This window comes from Biomphalaria glabrata, chromosome 11 (genome assembly GCF_947242115.1).
Source record: "Biomphalaria glabrata chromosome 11, xgBioGlab47.1, whole genome shotgun sequence".
Lineage (NCBI taxonomy): Eukaryota > Metazoa > Mollusca > Gastropoda > Planorbidae > Biomphalaria > Biomphalaria glabrata.
The window spans coordinates 36,889,941-36,903,520 of NC_074721.1; the positions used below are offsets into that span (position 1 = coordinate 36,889,941).

The 13,580-nt window shown below is 35.7% G+C and overlaps 1 protein-coding gene across 1 annotated transcript; it reads left to right on the forward strand.

The window, feature by feature from the left end:
- Window positions 1-4,952: 4,952 nt before the first annotated feature.
- LOC106073749 (C-type lectin 37Db-like) lies at window positions 4,953-8,355 on the forward strand. The gene is made up of 2 exons (XM_013234379.2): window positions 4,953-5,056; window positions 7,623-8,355. Exons 1-2 carry the CDS (start codon window positions 4,990-4,992, stop codon window positions 8,198-8,200), a joined length of 645 nt encoding a protein of 214 aa, XP_013089833.2. The 5' UTR covers window positions 4,953-4,989; the 3' UTR covers window positions 8,201-8,355.
- The last annotated feature ends 5,225 nt before the right edge of the window (window positions 8,356-13,580 follow it).

Below are 13,580 nucleotides of genomic sequence, written 5' to 3' on the forward strand. Positions count from 1 at the left end.
AAAATGTTGTTAACATGTATCCTAGTTAGTCTGAGGGAGACGCTCCTACCAAGGATGCACCCCTCGCCAACCAGCCTATATAGTTTAATAACTCAGGCTCCTCTCACTTCTCATCTCATAGCCTCCTGCATCAGGGCTGGCGTGTTTTGTTGCCTGAAGGTAGACTTCAGCAGCTATCCACACATTCCTGTTGAGGGTAAGTCACTCATCGCCCTCGACCAGAACTGAAGGCATTCCAAGACCGGTCTGCACCTACTACGGGAGTAAGCCCACCGCGTGGCATCCCCATGTTCATCACACTAGTGCCTGCCTACCCACAGGGCACCAGCAACTGGCTGCCAGCACAACGGAGCTTCAACTTACCCCACCACAAAGGAGAACCTTGAATACAGATAAGTGAGAGACAGACGAATAAGCAAACCATACACGAGTTTTAAGAGCAACATCCCAGTGATGATTTTATCTTAAACGTTACCATAAAATCCTAAATCATTCTGTACATCCCCCCCCCCTTACTCGCAGATTGTATTTCTTCTTAATTAATCTTTATTAAATATTTGTTCTTCCACAAAATCATTAAGCTTTGCGTTTTGCTGGTGCCTGTCTATGTGCCTATATAATACCAACAAAATATTTACCACGTTGTGGCTCTAAGACTTTACCCCTAGGAGTCGCAGGCCATCGTCGCCATCGGAAAGTGCAAACGGACCGATCGGCGGACTTATTCTACCACAGTGTTTATGTTTGACACTGTAAAAAGGAAGATTAGAATTAGATAATCTAAATTAAGAAATTCAAATGGAATGAGACTCAATAGAGCATTTATCATGTTGCTGGTTGACTCATGATAAAACAATTGGAAGTATTTGGTTACAGCTATTGAAGCTATTTCCACTGGACTATAGGAAATATAGGAACTAGAGGTCATTGACAGCTATGATTTTACCTTTTCAAGAAGTCATCGATACACATTAGTACCTGCAAACAAAGTGGTGGCGAAGCAGGCGGCGCTTTAATTTTTGATCTACGAAAAAACATATGACATGTTAGCTCAAAATGTAACCAACAACCAGGACCTCAGATTTTACAATATCAAACGCTCTCATGAAGGAGAAATCCCCCTTCAGGTATTGAAACCACCCCATCCCCACCAAAAAGTCCATCTCCCCACTATATCACATTAAGTCAAGACAGTAAAATATGTTTACACCCATTTCCTTACGCTTCAATGTATTCTTTAATGTTGACATGGTTCTTTAGCTCCTTTTGTTTTGTATTATAACTGTTCCCATTAAATAATATTTAAAAAAAAAAAACTACAACCTATATAGCCTGTAACTTTCATCAGGGCCGGCCTTACGAATTGCGGGGCCCAATTTCTCGACCACCTGCCACAGACCACCAATCTCAGCAGCGATCTCAAGTTGGTCTAGATGTAAACACAGCATTATGTAGCTGTCTGTATTCAAGCGTTTAGCCTCTCTTTCAGCACCTGAAAGACGATTAAGTAAGACAGAGATTAAAATATACAAGTAACTAAAATTAAAGTGTATGTACATGAATATCCATGGTATCTATATCTATCTATCTATGTAAATGAATATCCATATTATCTATCTATTTATCCATCCATCCATCCATCCATCCATCCATCCATCCATCCATCCATCCATCCGTCTATCTGTCTATCTATCTATCTATCTATCTATCTATCTATCTATCTATCTATCTATCTATCTATCTATCTATCTATCTATCTATCTATCTATCTATCTATCTATCTATCTATCTATCTAGAGACAGAGAGAGACAAGGACCTTCTTTTCTTAATCACAATAACAAAATTAGTATTAATTAGATTATTATACCAACATTACGTGCATAGGAAGCATCTGACAAGAAATAGATGCTAATGGGTTAATTCAAGTTACGTCAACCGTACGATAGACCTACACTAGATATGTTAACCCTTTAAGTCCTACATCTTTTAAAGCCTATGAAAATAGCCATGAATGATAGTGATATGCTTAATGTAAATTGCGGGGCCCTGGCACGCGCCATCGGTCATATAGGCCTAAGGTCGGCCCAGACTTTCATATAATAACTGGACAACAGGAGCTGGGAACGAATTAAATCCATTTTTTGTATTTCTATTGTGAAAATTGTTTTGGATACCGGTCACTTAAAGTTCAGACCAACTTTTTTTTCGATGGAGTGTGGTCGTTAGCCGAAGTTTCACTGTAACATAAATATATTTTAAATGACCTCATTTCGACAATTGGATGGATACGGAGAGGCGGCTGCCAATTTATTGACATAAAAAACAAGGTCCCTCGATGCGAAGTAATACCTGAAGATTAAAAATTGTATGTTGCAGAGACGCAATTTACGCGACCGCTAGTGAACGCGCAATGGTGACGACATTAATTCAAAGCGAGACAGTAGATTAGATATAGATATACAGACAGTTGAGGCTAGGCTTTTCATAGAAGTAACATCTTTGTTATAGTGACTAAGTCACTGAGACTAGACTGTTGAGGCTAGGTTTTCATAGGGGTAACATCTTTGTTATAGTGACTAAGTCACTGAGACTAGACTGTTGAGGCTAGGTATTCATAGGGGTAACATTTTTGTTATAGTGACTAAGTCACTGAGACTAGACTGTTGAGGCTAGTTTTTCATAGGGGTAACATCTTTGTTATAGTGACTAAGTCACTGAGACTAGACTGTTGAGGCTAGGTTTTCATAGGGGTAACATTTTTGTTATAGTGACTAAGTCACTGAGACTAGACTGTTGAGGCTAGTTTTTCATAGGGGTAACATCTTTGTTATAGTGACTAAGTCAATGAGACTAGACTGTTGAAGCTAGGCTTTTTATAGAAGTAACATCTTTGTTATAGTGACTAAGTCACTGAGACTAGACTGTTGAGGCTAGGTTTTCATAGGGGTAACATCTTTGTTATAGTGACTAAGTCACTGAGACTAGACTGTTGAGGCTAGGTTTTCATAGGGGTAACATCTTTGCTATAGTGACTAAGTCACTGAGACTAGACTGTTGAGGCTAGGTTTTCATAGGTGTAACATCTTTGTTATAGTGACTAAGTCACTGAGACTAGACTGTTGAGGCTAGGTTTTCATAGAAGTAACATCTTTGTTATAGTGACTAAGTCACTGAGACTAGACTGTTGAGGCTAGGCTTTTCATAGAAGTAACATCTTTGTTATAGTGACTAAGTCAATGAGACTAGACTGTTGAAGCTAGGCTTTTTATAGAAGTAACATATTTGTTATAGTGACTAAGTCACTGAGACTAGACTGTTGAGGCTAGGCTTTCATAGGAGTAACATCTTTGCTATAGTGACTAAGTCACTGAGGCTAGACTGTTGAGGCTAGGCTTTCATAGGAGTAGCATCTTTGCTATAGTGACTAAGTCACTGAGACTAGACTGTTGAGGCTAGGCTTTCATCGGAGTAACATCTTTGCTATAGTGACTAAGTCACTGAGACTAGACTGTTGAGGCTAGGCTTTCATAGAATCAACATGTATAAGTTAACTATCAGTATTTTTTTGTAAATACGCAAAATAGAAAATGATTATTGTTTACATACCTTTCCTTATATTTATGAATTGTTTTAAAAAGAGTGTGTTACTTAAAAGAAAAGAAAATATCTTGCATAATTAGTTTCATAACATACAATTAGTCATAAAACAAGACTCAAACTAATTTCTTAAAATTAATTGATTATTTCAACATGCTCTAGTAGCATCAACTTTTGTGGGAAAGAGGAAATGTATCGCTTTGATCGGAGTCGTCTGATAGTTATCAAAGGGACAATACCCTGATAACATCTTGGTCGTTAGCTTTATTTCCAGTTACAGCCCTTTGATCCTGCTCGCTCATGAGTGAACAAAACATGTGTTACAGTAGATTATCTTTATTCGGTTAGATCTATATTACAAGCGACGGCAGTGGTGACTATGCTATTTTTTTTTAATTTGGGTGTCAACCGGTGCTTCTCCCCCCCCCCCCCAACCAGGGCCGGTCCTACAGATTGCGGGGCCCTAAGCGAAACGGATAGTTCGGGGCCTATTCTGGGTTGTGATAAGGATAATAAGTGAAAATTAAGATTTTGTATTAGAAAACAAATTCGTCTTTGCATTTTATACATACTTTACCAAGTACAAAATCACTGTCAAATTGGCTTTACGAGCCATCTACTGTGGATTCTAGTTTTCCAACAAAAAGCTGATAAACATTCAGATCTGCCTTTTAGATTTACTATCGACTAGCAACATATTGCTTTTGTGTTTTTTTAAGAGGTCGAGATAGATTTATGTATATATTTATATGCCAGTGACTATTAAAGTAAATTAAGAATTTGAACTTCTTGTTTTGGTTAAAATTTACCTTATTATTACATTTTATTAAATGAAAGCTGACAATGCCGTTTTTTTATTGCTAGTAGAATTGGCGTTTTCCATATGGAATGACACCCAGAAATTACAATTTTGTCTGTTTTTAAGGAGATTTGCATGAGTTTTCAGAAGATTTTTATAAATTTCAGGAGATTTTCATGACTTTTTTCGTATATTTTACAATTTCAAGAGAATTCCAGAAACCCTTTAATAATAAGTTAAAATGGTTTATTTTAATAATTTACACCTAGAATTCGCGCGGGCCTATGAAAGTGCGGGGCCCACTGCGGCCGCATAGGTTGCAGTGGCTTAAGACCGGCCCTACCCCCAACCAATAAGGCTACAGTCAGAACTTATGACCCTGTCATGCTCGATTTAATTACAAATATTTATATCATGTTAGGACACGCGCTTCTTTAACTCATTGTAACATGTAAATGAAGCTTAAAGTTATTGCAATTTAAATAACAATTAGTGTGACCCAACTGAAATGCTATAAAACATTCAACTGTTGGACACAATTGATCACATGGTCTACAGAGCTGTCGGCTTCAACTTCACCCAGATCACGGAAATGAATTCAGTTTGGATCTCACGTCTGCTGGTTTTCATGTCTGCCCTGCCACGTGTGCTCTGTGGTGGTATGCATTTATTTCTTTTTTAATTTTACAATTTTCATTCTAAATTAACCCATCCAATTTGAAGTATTTTCTAGTAAAAGTAAGTTCCCTTTCAATTCTCGATATATATTGGGCAGATGAGGTGAAGGCTCACGGTTAACAAGGGTGTCATGTGGCCAGCAAAAACACTCAGAGGCGCCCAAAGATCCGGAATTAAAAAATCCCAGTCTTTACCAGGGTTCGAACACGGGACACTCTGTTCAGAATCCAAGCGTTTTACCACTCAGCCACCGCGCCTTTTATTGCAGAGCAATTACAGTGGATTTGCATGGTGCTTTTAGGGGACAAATGCTACATTATTAACTCTTTCTCTCCTAATTAACGGTACAAACGTTGATTTGACACCATTTAGTTAAATTAATTTTTGGTTTGATCTCTTTTTTTTTTATTTCTGTTATATAAAAAGAGCGTGCATTCTCCTAAAATTCGATACCAAAAGTTAAAGTTTTCTGATTACAAACTAAAATGTTGTTGAAGTTTAATCCTAACAGGGTAGAATGTAAAAATGAGAAAAATGAACAAATCTGTCAGAACGTGGAAAATAATTACGGAGATGAAGAGTTAATTCTTGTACTCGATGTAATTGAAACATGGACACACTATTTTATTAAAGTTTGTAATTTTAAGCCTTGTATGTTTTTATTTCATGCAAAAAATATTACAATATTAATATTAATATAAGTGTTTTATTATGCTCAATTAAAACGTTAAATTATACTGCATGAAAATTTAGAACATATTTAGAAAGAAAACACACAATGAATTGACAAAGATTTCCATCTATTTAAAATCTAGCGAATTTTCAGCTTCAACAGATTATAAGCATGTGTCAGGACTTTAATTAAGTTATTAATAAGTATTAAGTTTTCAAGGTATTAAGACATAATTTTGATTCTAATGTGCGTGTGTTAAAATTAATTATAATTCCTTTTTAATTGATAACTATATCAGTCCCGAAGCTAAGCCTAACAGAACCATTACACAGCCAGTTGTACATAAATTAAGAAACTAAGTGTATGATGATTTACAATTAAACTATAAATTTAATTCAATGATATTTGTACATTGACATGACAAATATCTAATGTGAATGAAAAGTACATAAAAATTCATATGACATAATAGAAAGCTAATAATTTCTAAATTCAGGTCATTTAAATACTTAAATAGTTTTTGTAAACAAAATAAACAACTTATAGTTATAGCATGTTGTCCAATAATATTGACCTCAACAACATTTCAGTTTCTGACTTAAGAAAAGATTCTGTAACAGTTTCAGTTCAACTGTCTATAACAACGTTGAGAGTAATACAAGGATCTTCCGACCAAGAAGAATGATCATCAATGATTAAGATAATAATGCTAAGAGTAGTCCAGAACTCACTTTATCGAAATGTAACACCAAGACTGAACACTGAAACCTGAAACCCAATAGAAAACAAAAAACAAAGATCCTTCTAATCTTCTAATCTAACTACAAAATTAAAATACGCCCAAAACCATTTAAAAATAACTTTACAATGTGAAAAAAAAACTCATCCTAAAAGAGGTCTATAAAAAAGGCAATCCGGCTAAGGTTGTCCAGTTACGTAAAACAGAGGGGAAATTCAGGACCTCAAAAGATGTAGCTTGCCTTTGTAGCGCAAAATGGCGCGAATGCACCAAAAGTAGAAGAAGAAAAAAATTGACGTCATATAAAAAACACGACGAAGCGACAAGGGTAAAAAAAGATTGAAGAAAGCGACGCTATTAGATCGTAAACATTTTTACTTCACCACTAACTAGCTGCGACAGATGGTACAGAGTTGGTCTGGAAGTAGTGCAATGAAATTTGAAACATCCCATAGAGATTTAGAGATGGTAGAAAAGGATATGGAGATGGTACATAAAAATTTTAAAATTGTTAGGCGCGGTGGCTGAATGATATTAGAGCCTGGCTTCCATAACAGTGAGGTCCCGGGTTTGAATCCTGGTGAAGACTGAGATATTCGATTCTGTGATCTTAATGGCGCCTCTGACTCTTCCCCTGCTTAAATGGGTACTTGACATTATTTGGGGAAAAGTAAAAGTGGTTGATCGTTGTGCTAGCCACATGACACCCTCGTTAACCCTAATCGTGGGCCCTTACATCGTCTGTCCTATAGATTGCAAGGTCTGAAAAGGGTATTTTCATTTACATAGGACTTGGAGATGGTACAAATGTATTTAAATATGGTACACAGTAATTTTCCATAGCGCATTTAAATGTTTTATTTTAAAAATCTGAACTTGATGGAGATACAGACTGTAGAAAAAAATAAAAACGCTAACAACTTTTTTTTTCCTAAGATCCGAAACAAATAACTTCTTTAACATTCGAAAGATGTCATTGAAAACAAAACAGTTTAAATTGTCTGCCAACAACACCTTGATGCTGTTCAAAGACAGTTATGGCTACTATAATAACAAATGTTTTGTTTGTTCTGATATATTTATTGTAAATGATTCCTCGTTAAATTACATATTCTTCCTATCATGTCTGTTTCAGCTGATTCAAATTCGCTTTGCAAAAGTAACCGTCCAGAGCTAGATCTGCAATCCGTCATCGACAATCTCATCCAGCAACAGAGAAAGCTCTGCACGTATCAGTGCCTGACGAACGAAGAGAAGAACAGTGTCAAAGCTCTGAAGAATCAAGTGGAGAATGTCACTAATCTCTTATTTCATCCTCCACTGATCTATAACAACAAGAAATACGTCATCTCCAAGGTTACTTACCAAAGTTCTGATGAAGCCATGACATACTGCACGGCTTTTGGCGGCTACCTGGCCGAAGTTGACGACAAAAACGAATACGCGGCCCTTCAAAAGTTCGTAGTCAGCACACCTGGTGTAGACATGGTGCTCATCGCAGGGACTGACGCTTCAAAAGAAGGAACCTGGAAATTTCAACGCACTTTAGCGCCTATGCCAGTCTTAGATTGGTGCGCGGGTCAACCTGATGACAGGAATGTAGAAGACTGCATGACCTTGTGGAAATCATACGGCACTAAAATGAACGACATTGGATGTGATTTCAGAAGTGCTGATTACAGATTTATGTGTGAGCTACCTAAAGTTAACTAAGAGACCACTGGTCACTTTCTTTCCCTTTTTACTGTATCTTTGATTTAAAAATACAAATTTTAGGTACATCTGTTAAATATTTGATAAAGCATATTGTTAAATGTCTTAGTCTGTAACAAAAACATTGTTGAAATAAAATATTTCAGGCAATGTAATATACTGATTTTATTTTAAATGATAAATTCCTACTATATGTTTTATTGGCATCTTTCTTTAGTTGGTGAAATAAAGGTGGTTTGTCTTTGTGCTGGCCACAGGTTACTTGGGCCGAATTTAAGCATAAGCAAACAAGCAAACTAGGCAGCCGCCTAGAGCCTCCAATCGGGGAAAGGTGGGGGGGGGGGGGGGGACCTCGCACAGCACTACAAAAAAAAAAAAAAAGAAGAAGAAGGAAATTTGGATCAGATCTCTAACATAGTAGAGCACCATGACTATTTGTACTAGTATAACTTGGATCAGATCTCTAACACAGTAGAGCACCATGACTATTTGTACTAGTATAACTTGGATCAGATCTCTAACACAGTAGAGCACCATGACTATTTGTACTTGTATAACTTGGATCAGATCTCTAACATAGTAGAGCACCATGACTATTTGTACTAGTATAACTTGGATCAGATCTCTAACACAGTAGAGCACCATGACTATTTGTACTAGTATAACTTGGATCAGATCTCTAACATAGTAGAGCACCATGACTATTTGTACTAGTATAACTTGGATCAGATCTCTAACACAGTAGAGCACCATGACTATTTGTACTAGTATAACTTGGATCAGATCTCTAACATAGTAGAGCACCATGACTATTTGTACTAGTATAACTTGGATCAGATCTCTAACATAGTAGAGCACCATGACTATTTGTACTAGTATAACTTGGATCAGATCTCTAACATAGTAGAGCACCATGACTATTTGTACTAGTATAACTTGGATCAGATCTCTAACATAGTAGAGCACCATGACTATTTGTACTTGTATAACTTGGATCAGATCTCTTCTCTAACATAGTAGTGTACTATGACTATTTTTACTTGTCTCTACTACGAAGTTGCGATACATGAATTTCAATTAATTCCCGAATTATATATAGACACAATAAGATATAGACACAATGGGAGCGGGCAGGGTTTGAACCCTCGACCATCGATAAATCTGAACGACAGTCCAGCGCGCAAACCGCACGACCAGGCAGCCATCCAATAATAGATGTAGACACAATTAGATATAGACACAATTGGATATAGACAAAATTAGATATGGACACAATTAGATATAGACACAATTAGATATAGAGACAATTAGATATAGACACAATTAGATATACACAATTAGATAGAGACAATTGGATATAGATACAATTAGATATACACAATTAGATATACACAATTAGATATAGACACAATTAAATATACACAATAAGATATACACAATTAGATATAGACACAATTAGATATAGACACAATTAGATATATACAATTAGATATAGACACAATTAGATATACACAATAAGATATACACAATTAGATATAGACACAATTAGATATAAACACAATTAGATACAGACACAATTAGATAAAGACACACTTAGATATAGTCACAGTTAGATATAGACACAATTAGATATAGACACAGTTAGATATACACAATTAAATAAAGACAATTGGATATAGACACAATAAGATATAGTAACAATTAGATATAGACACACTTAGATATAGACACAATTAGATATACACAATTAGATATACACAATTAGATATAGACACAATTAGATATAGACACAATTAGATATAGACACAGCTGGGTTCCCCACGTCAATCCTCAGACGCAGAAAACAGATGTCCTTGACATCATATGCACTATAGGTCGCAAGGTCAATTTGATTTTTAATAAATTGCATAATATTAATCAGGAATGCCCAAACTATGGCCTTCGGGCTATATCCGGCCCCTTAACACTTACAGTCCATTGTGGATACAGAAATTGCAGAGGACAGGCTGCAATGGGCTCTAATTTTATGTATTTTTCCATAAAATGTTATGTCTACTTTAGCATATGACTGTTGAACTGAATAAACGTATGCCCTCAAGTGACAGACACGCCCATTTTGTAAAACTTAAACTGTGCACTCTACTACCCATAATACCTCGTTGTCGTCAGCCAGCCCGTCTCCACCAGGTTCTGCTAAATACATTTTACAAAATAGCATAGGTACATAAAGGTTGGCGCCAATAGTTGAATCTGAGATATGTCCCGTTTGGAGCATGTATGAAGGAAAGTTATATTGGTAAATATTATGGTAGTCTGGTTAGAAAAAATATATATATATCAACAAATGTGTATTACTATTTAAATACGATAAGCTGAGTTGAAAGAATGGACCTCATTCACCAATCGTAAACAAACAACATTTAGTCACGTGATCTTATTGATAAAACAAGGAAAAAAGACTGTCACGTGACAACCATCATGAATTAAACATGAGATCGTAAATTATATAGAAGAGATAGAGCACCACGTGGCTAAATGTTGTTTGTTTACGATTGGTGAATGAGGTCCATTATTTAATGAATGGAAACTTGAAATTCCACATAGCATAAGGTAAAGAAGACAAGGGCTCACAAAGTTGTTTTGTTTTGTTTTATTCTTAAGGAATCTTGATGTTATAAATGTTTTATATTAGAGCTAATTTTTTTTTACTATACACTTCACAATCAAACCCAAATTTTCCTATAAGAAATACTTACTCCTATGCATTATATTTTTTTATCTTCCGAAATGTAAATTTGTTTTACGGCTAGGTATGTTTTCAAACAGTTTTTAAATTAATTGTATACAATGTGAACAGTTCGGTAAAATTACTTTTATAAATGAATGTTGAAAAAAAAACAACTTTGTAATTTCTTCATTACTCTTTATCTGTAGCTGATATTAAAGTTTTAAAGCCTCCACCTCGAAGGCTCACTAACACTGAAAGACTGGACCTCTTCTGCGTTATTGAAACTAGTGAAAGCGAGTTTTAAAATGCTTAATGATAAGTTTTCATCTCATTCATCTTATAAATATATATATATATACATACACATACGTACATAGGCATACAAATATCTATATTGTTTCCTTTATTTTTTCACTTTATTACAATTTTTGGTTTCCTCCTTTGAGATTCCGAAAACTACTTCCTCATCATCAAGTTGGCAATCTTGTCTGTTAGAGTCAGTATCTGGGGAACTTTGCGACAATGTCTCTGTGACTTGTCTTTTAGTCACAGGGGTCTATTAGAGTGGAGATTTTTCTTACAAGACGGGAAAAGCTATAAATAGCTAACCTTTTGTGGTGTTTCCGTTGTACAAAATGAAGTGCTAATAATATTTTTTTTTAAAGGTATATGAATGTTTTCTGTGTCTTTTTGTTCAGAATCGTAGAATCAAACTTTCTAAGTTGTTCTGTTTATATAACAACATAATTTCAACATAGAGGAAGAATTAAGCATAAACTTTATGATTTTAAACCTATTTAAAAAACAAATGGGCAACTAACTAATGCTAATAGACAAATAAACAAAAAAAAACAACGTTACCAATAGTTAAATAAATTTTTTTTTATTGATTCTTGTGTTGTCAGGTGCAAGAAATAATTGTGCTATATTATAGCTTGATCTGAGGTTGAGTGTGGGAGAAATAACGTGTACAAACTTTTGACCAGAGTGAGCTGATATAAGTTTTGTAACAGCTGGTAACAGCTTCTGTTGCAGTGATCATCACTGATGTAGAGGAGAATGATGCGGGACAAGATTGAGAAAACGGTTTAGTGAGTTCACCTACTTTAGAAACCACGGGTCATAAGGGCATAGATAGATGGCATAAGTAAGTATCAGGTGAGAGTTGCTTTTATTGATGTAGGAGGTGTCAAGATAAAGGGAGGTAACTCTTTCCTGCCTAAATAATATCAAAGAACATAAAACAGACAGTTTCACCTGACGTGCTATCAGTGGCATCACTAGGGCCGGTGTCATCCGATGCAGCCCGCACCCACCAACCCCAATCTGAGCAAATAAAATTTAAAAAGCATGGTACCAAGTTTCATTTGTTTAATATAATTTTTTTTTTCAAAAGCCACCTAAGTTTTCGAGAAGTAATCCATAAAAGGTGAACAAAATGGTTCTGAATATATGGGAAAGGAAGATGCTGGGAATAACACAGTAACTCGCTCTCTAAGGTGACTGAACGTCGCATGAGATTTGATGAGCATCCTTAGGCAATACGAAACACATTTAACAAAGACAGCCGTAATAGAAAGTCCGAAAAGAGGAAAAAGGACCTTCCATGTCTAACATTGCTACGCACCTTCTCAGAGGACCCGAAATCCGATGTCACTAGTTGGGAAGAAGCTGTGGAAATCGCCCTTCAACAATCTTAGTAAGAAAAGCTTGCCGAATAATGCGCCCAACGGCGCAGGAACACCTAAGTTTAAGGAACACATAAGTTTAAGGAACACCTAAGTTTAAGGAACACACAAGTCCAAGGAACACATAAATTTAAGGAAGACCTAAGTTTAAGGAACACCTAAGTTTAAGGAACACCTAAGTTTAAGGAACACCTAAGTTTAAGGAACACACAAGTCCAAGGAACACATACATTTAAGGAACACCTAAGTTTAAGGAACACCTAAATTTAAGGAAGACCTAAGTTTAAGGAACACTTAAGTTTAAGGAACACCTAAATTTAAGGAACACCTAAATTTAAGGAAGACCTAAGTTTAAGGAACACCTAAGTTTAAGGAACACTAAGTTTAAGGAACACCTAAATTTAAGGAACACCTAAGTTTAAGGAACACCTAAGTTTAAGCAACACCTAAGTTTAAGGAAGACCTAAATTTAAGGAAGACCTAAGTTTAAGGAACACCTAAGTTTAAGGAACACTAAGTTTAAGGAACACCTAAATTTAAGGAACACCTAAGTTTAAGGAACACCTAAGTTTAAGCAACACCTAAGTTTAAGGAAGACCTAAATTTAAGGAAGACCTAAGTTTAAGGAACACCTAAGTTTAAGGAACACCTAAGTCCAAGGAACTCTTTGTAAGAATATAAAAAGTGAATAAACCAGAACTCATTTAGCAAGAGATGCAATATTAACGGTGACTTGTAATGCTCTTTCTGGACAGATTAGAAGAGCTATATCTAGGGTCCTAGACAGGTTGAAAGATCTTTCTGTACAGAACGATCTTCCTGGACTAATTGGAAGATATTTTTTTCAACAAATATACAGAAAGATCTTTGTGTACAGACTGGAGATTCGTTTTGCACAAATTAATCATCTGTACAGATTGGAAGATCTTTCTGGATAGATTATGAAAGATCTTTGTTTTCAGAT

Excerpts from the sequence above, each read along its gene's own strand:
- LOC106073749 (XM_013234379.2), top strand. The coding sequence starts at position 4,990 with ATGAATTCAGTTTGGATCTCACGTCTGCTGGTTTTCATGTCTGCCCTG. Across the intron at positions 5,057-7,622 it reads GCCACGTGTGCTCTGTGGTG|CTGATTCAAATTCGCTTTGC; the intron begins GTATGCATTTAT and ends TGTCTGTTTCAG.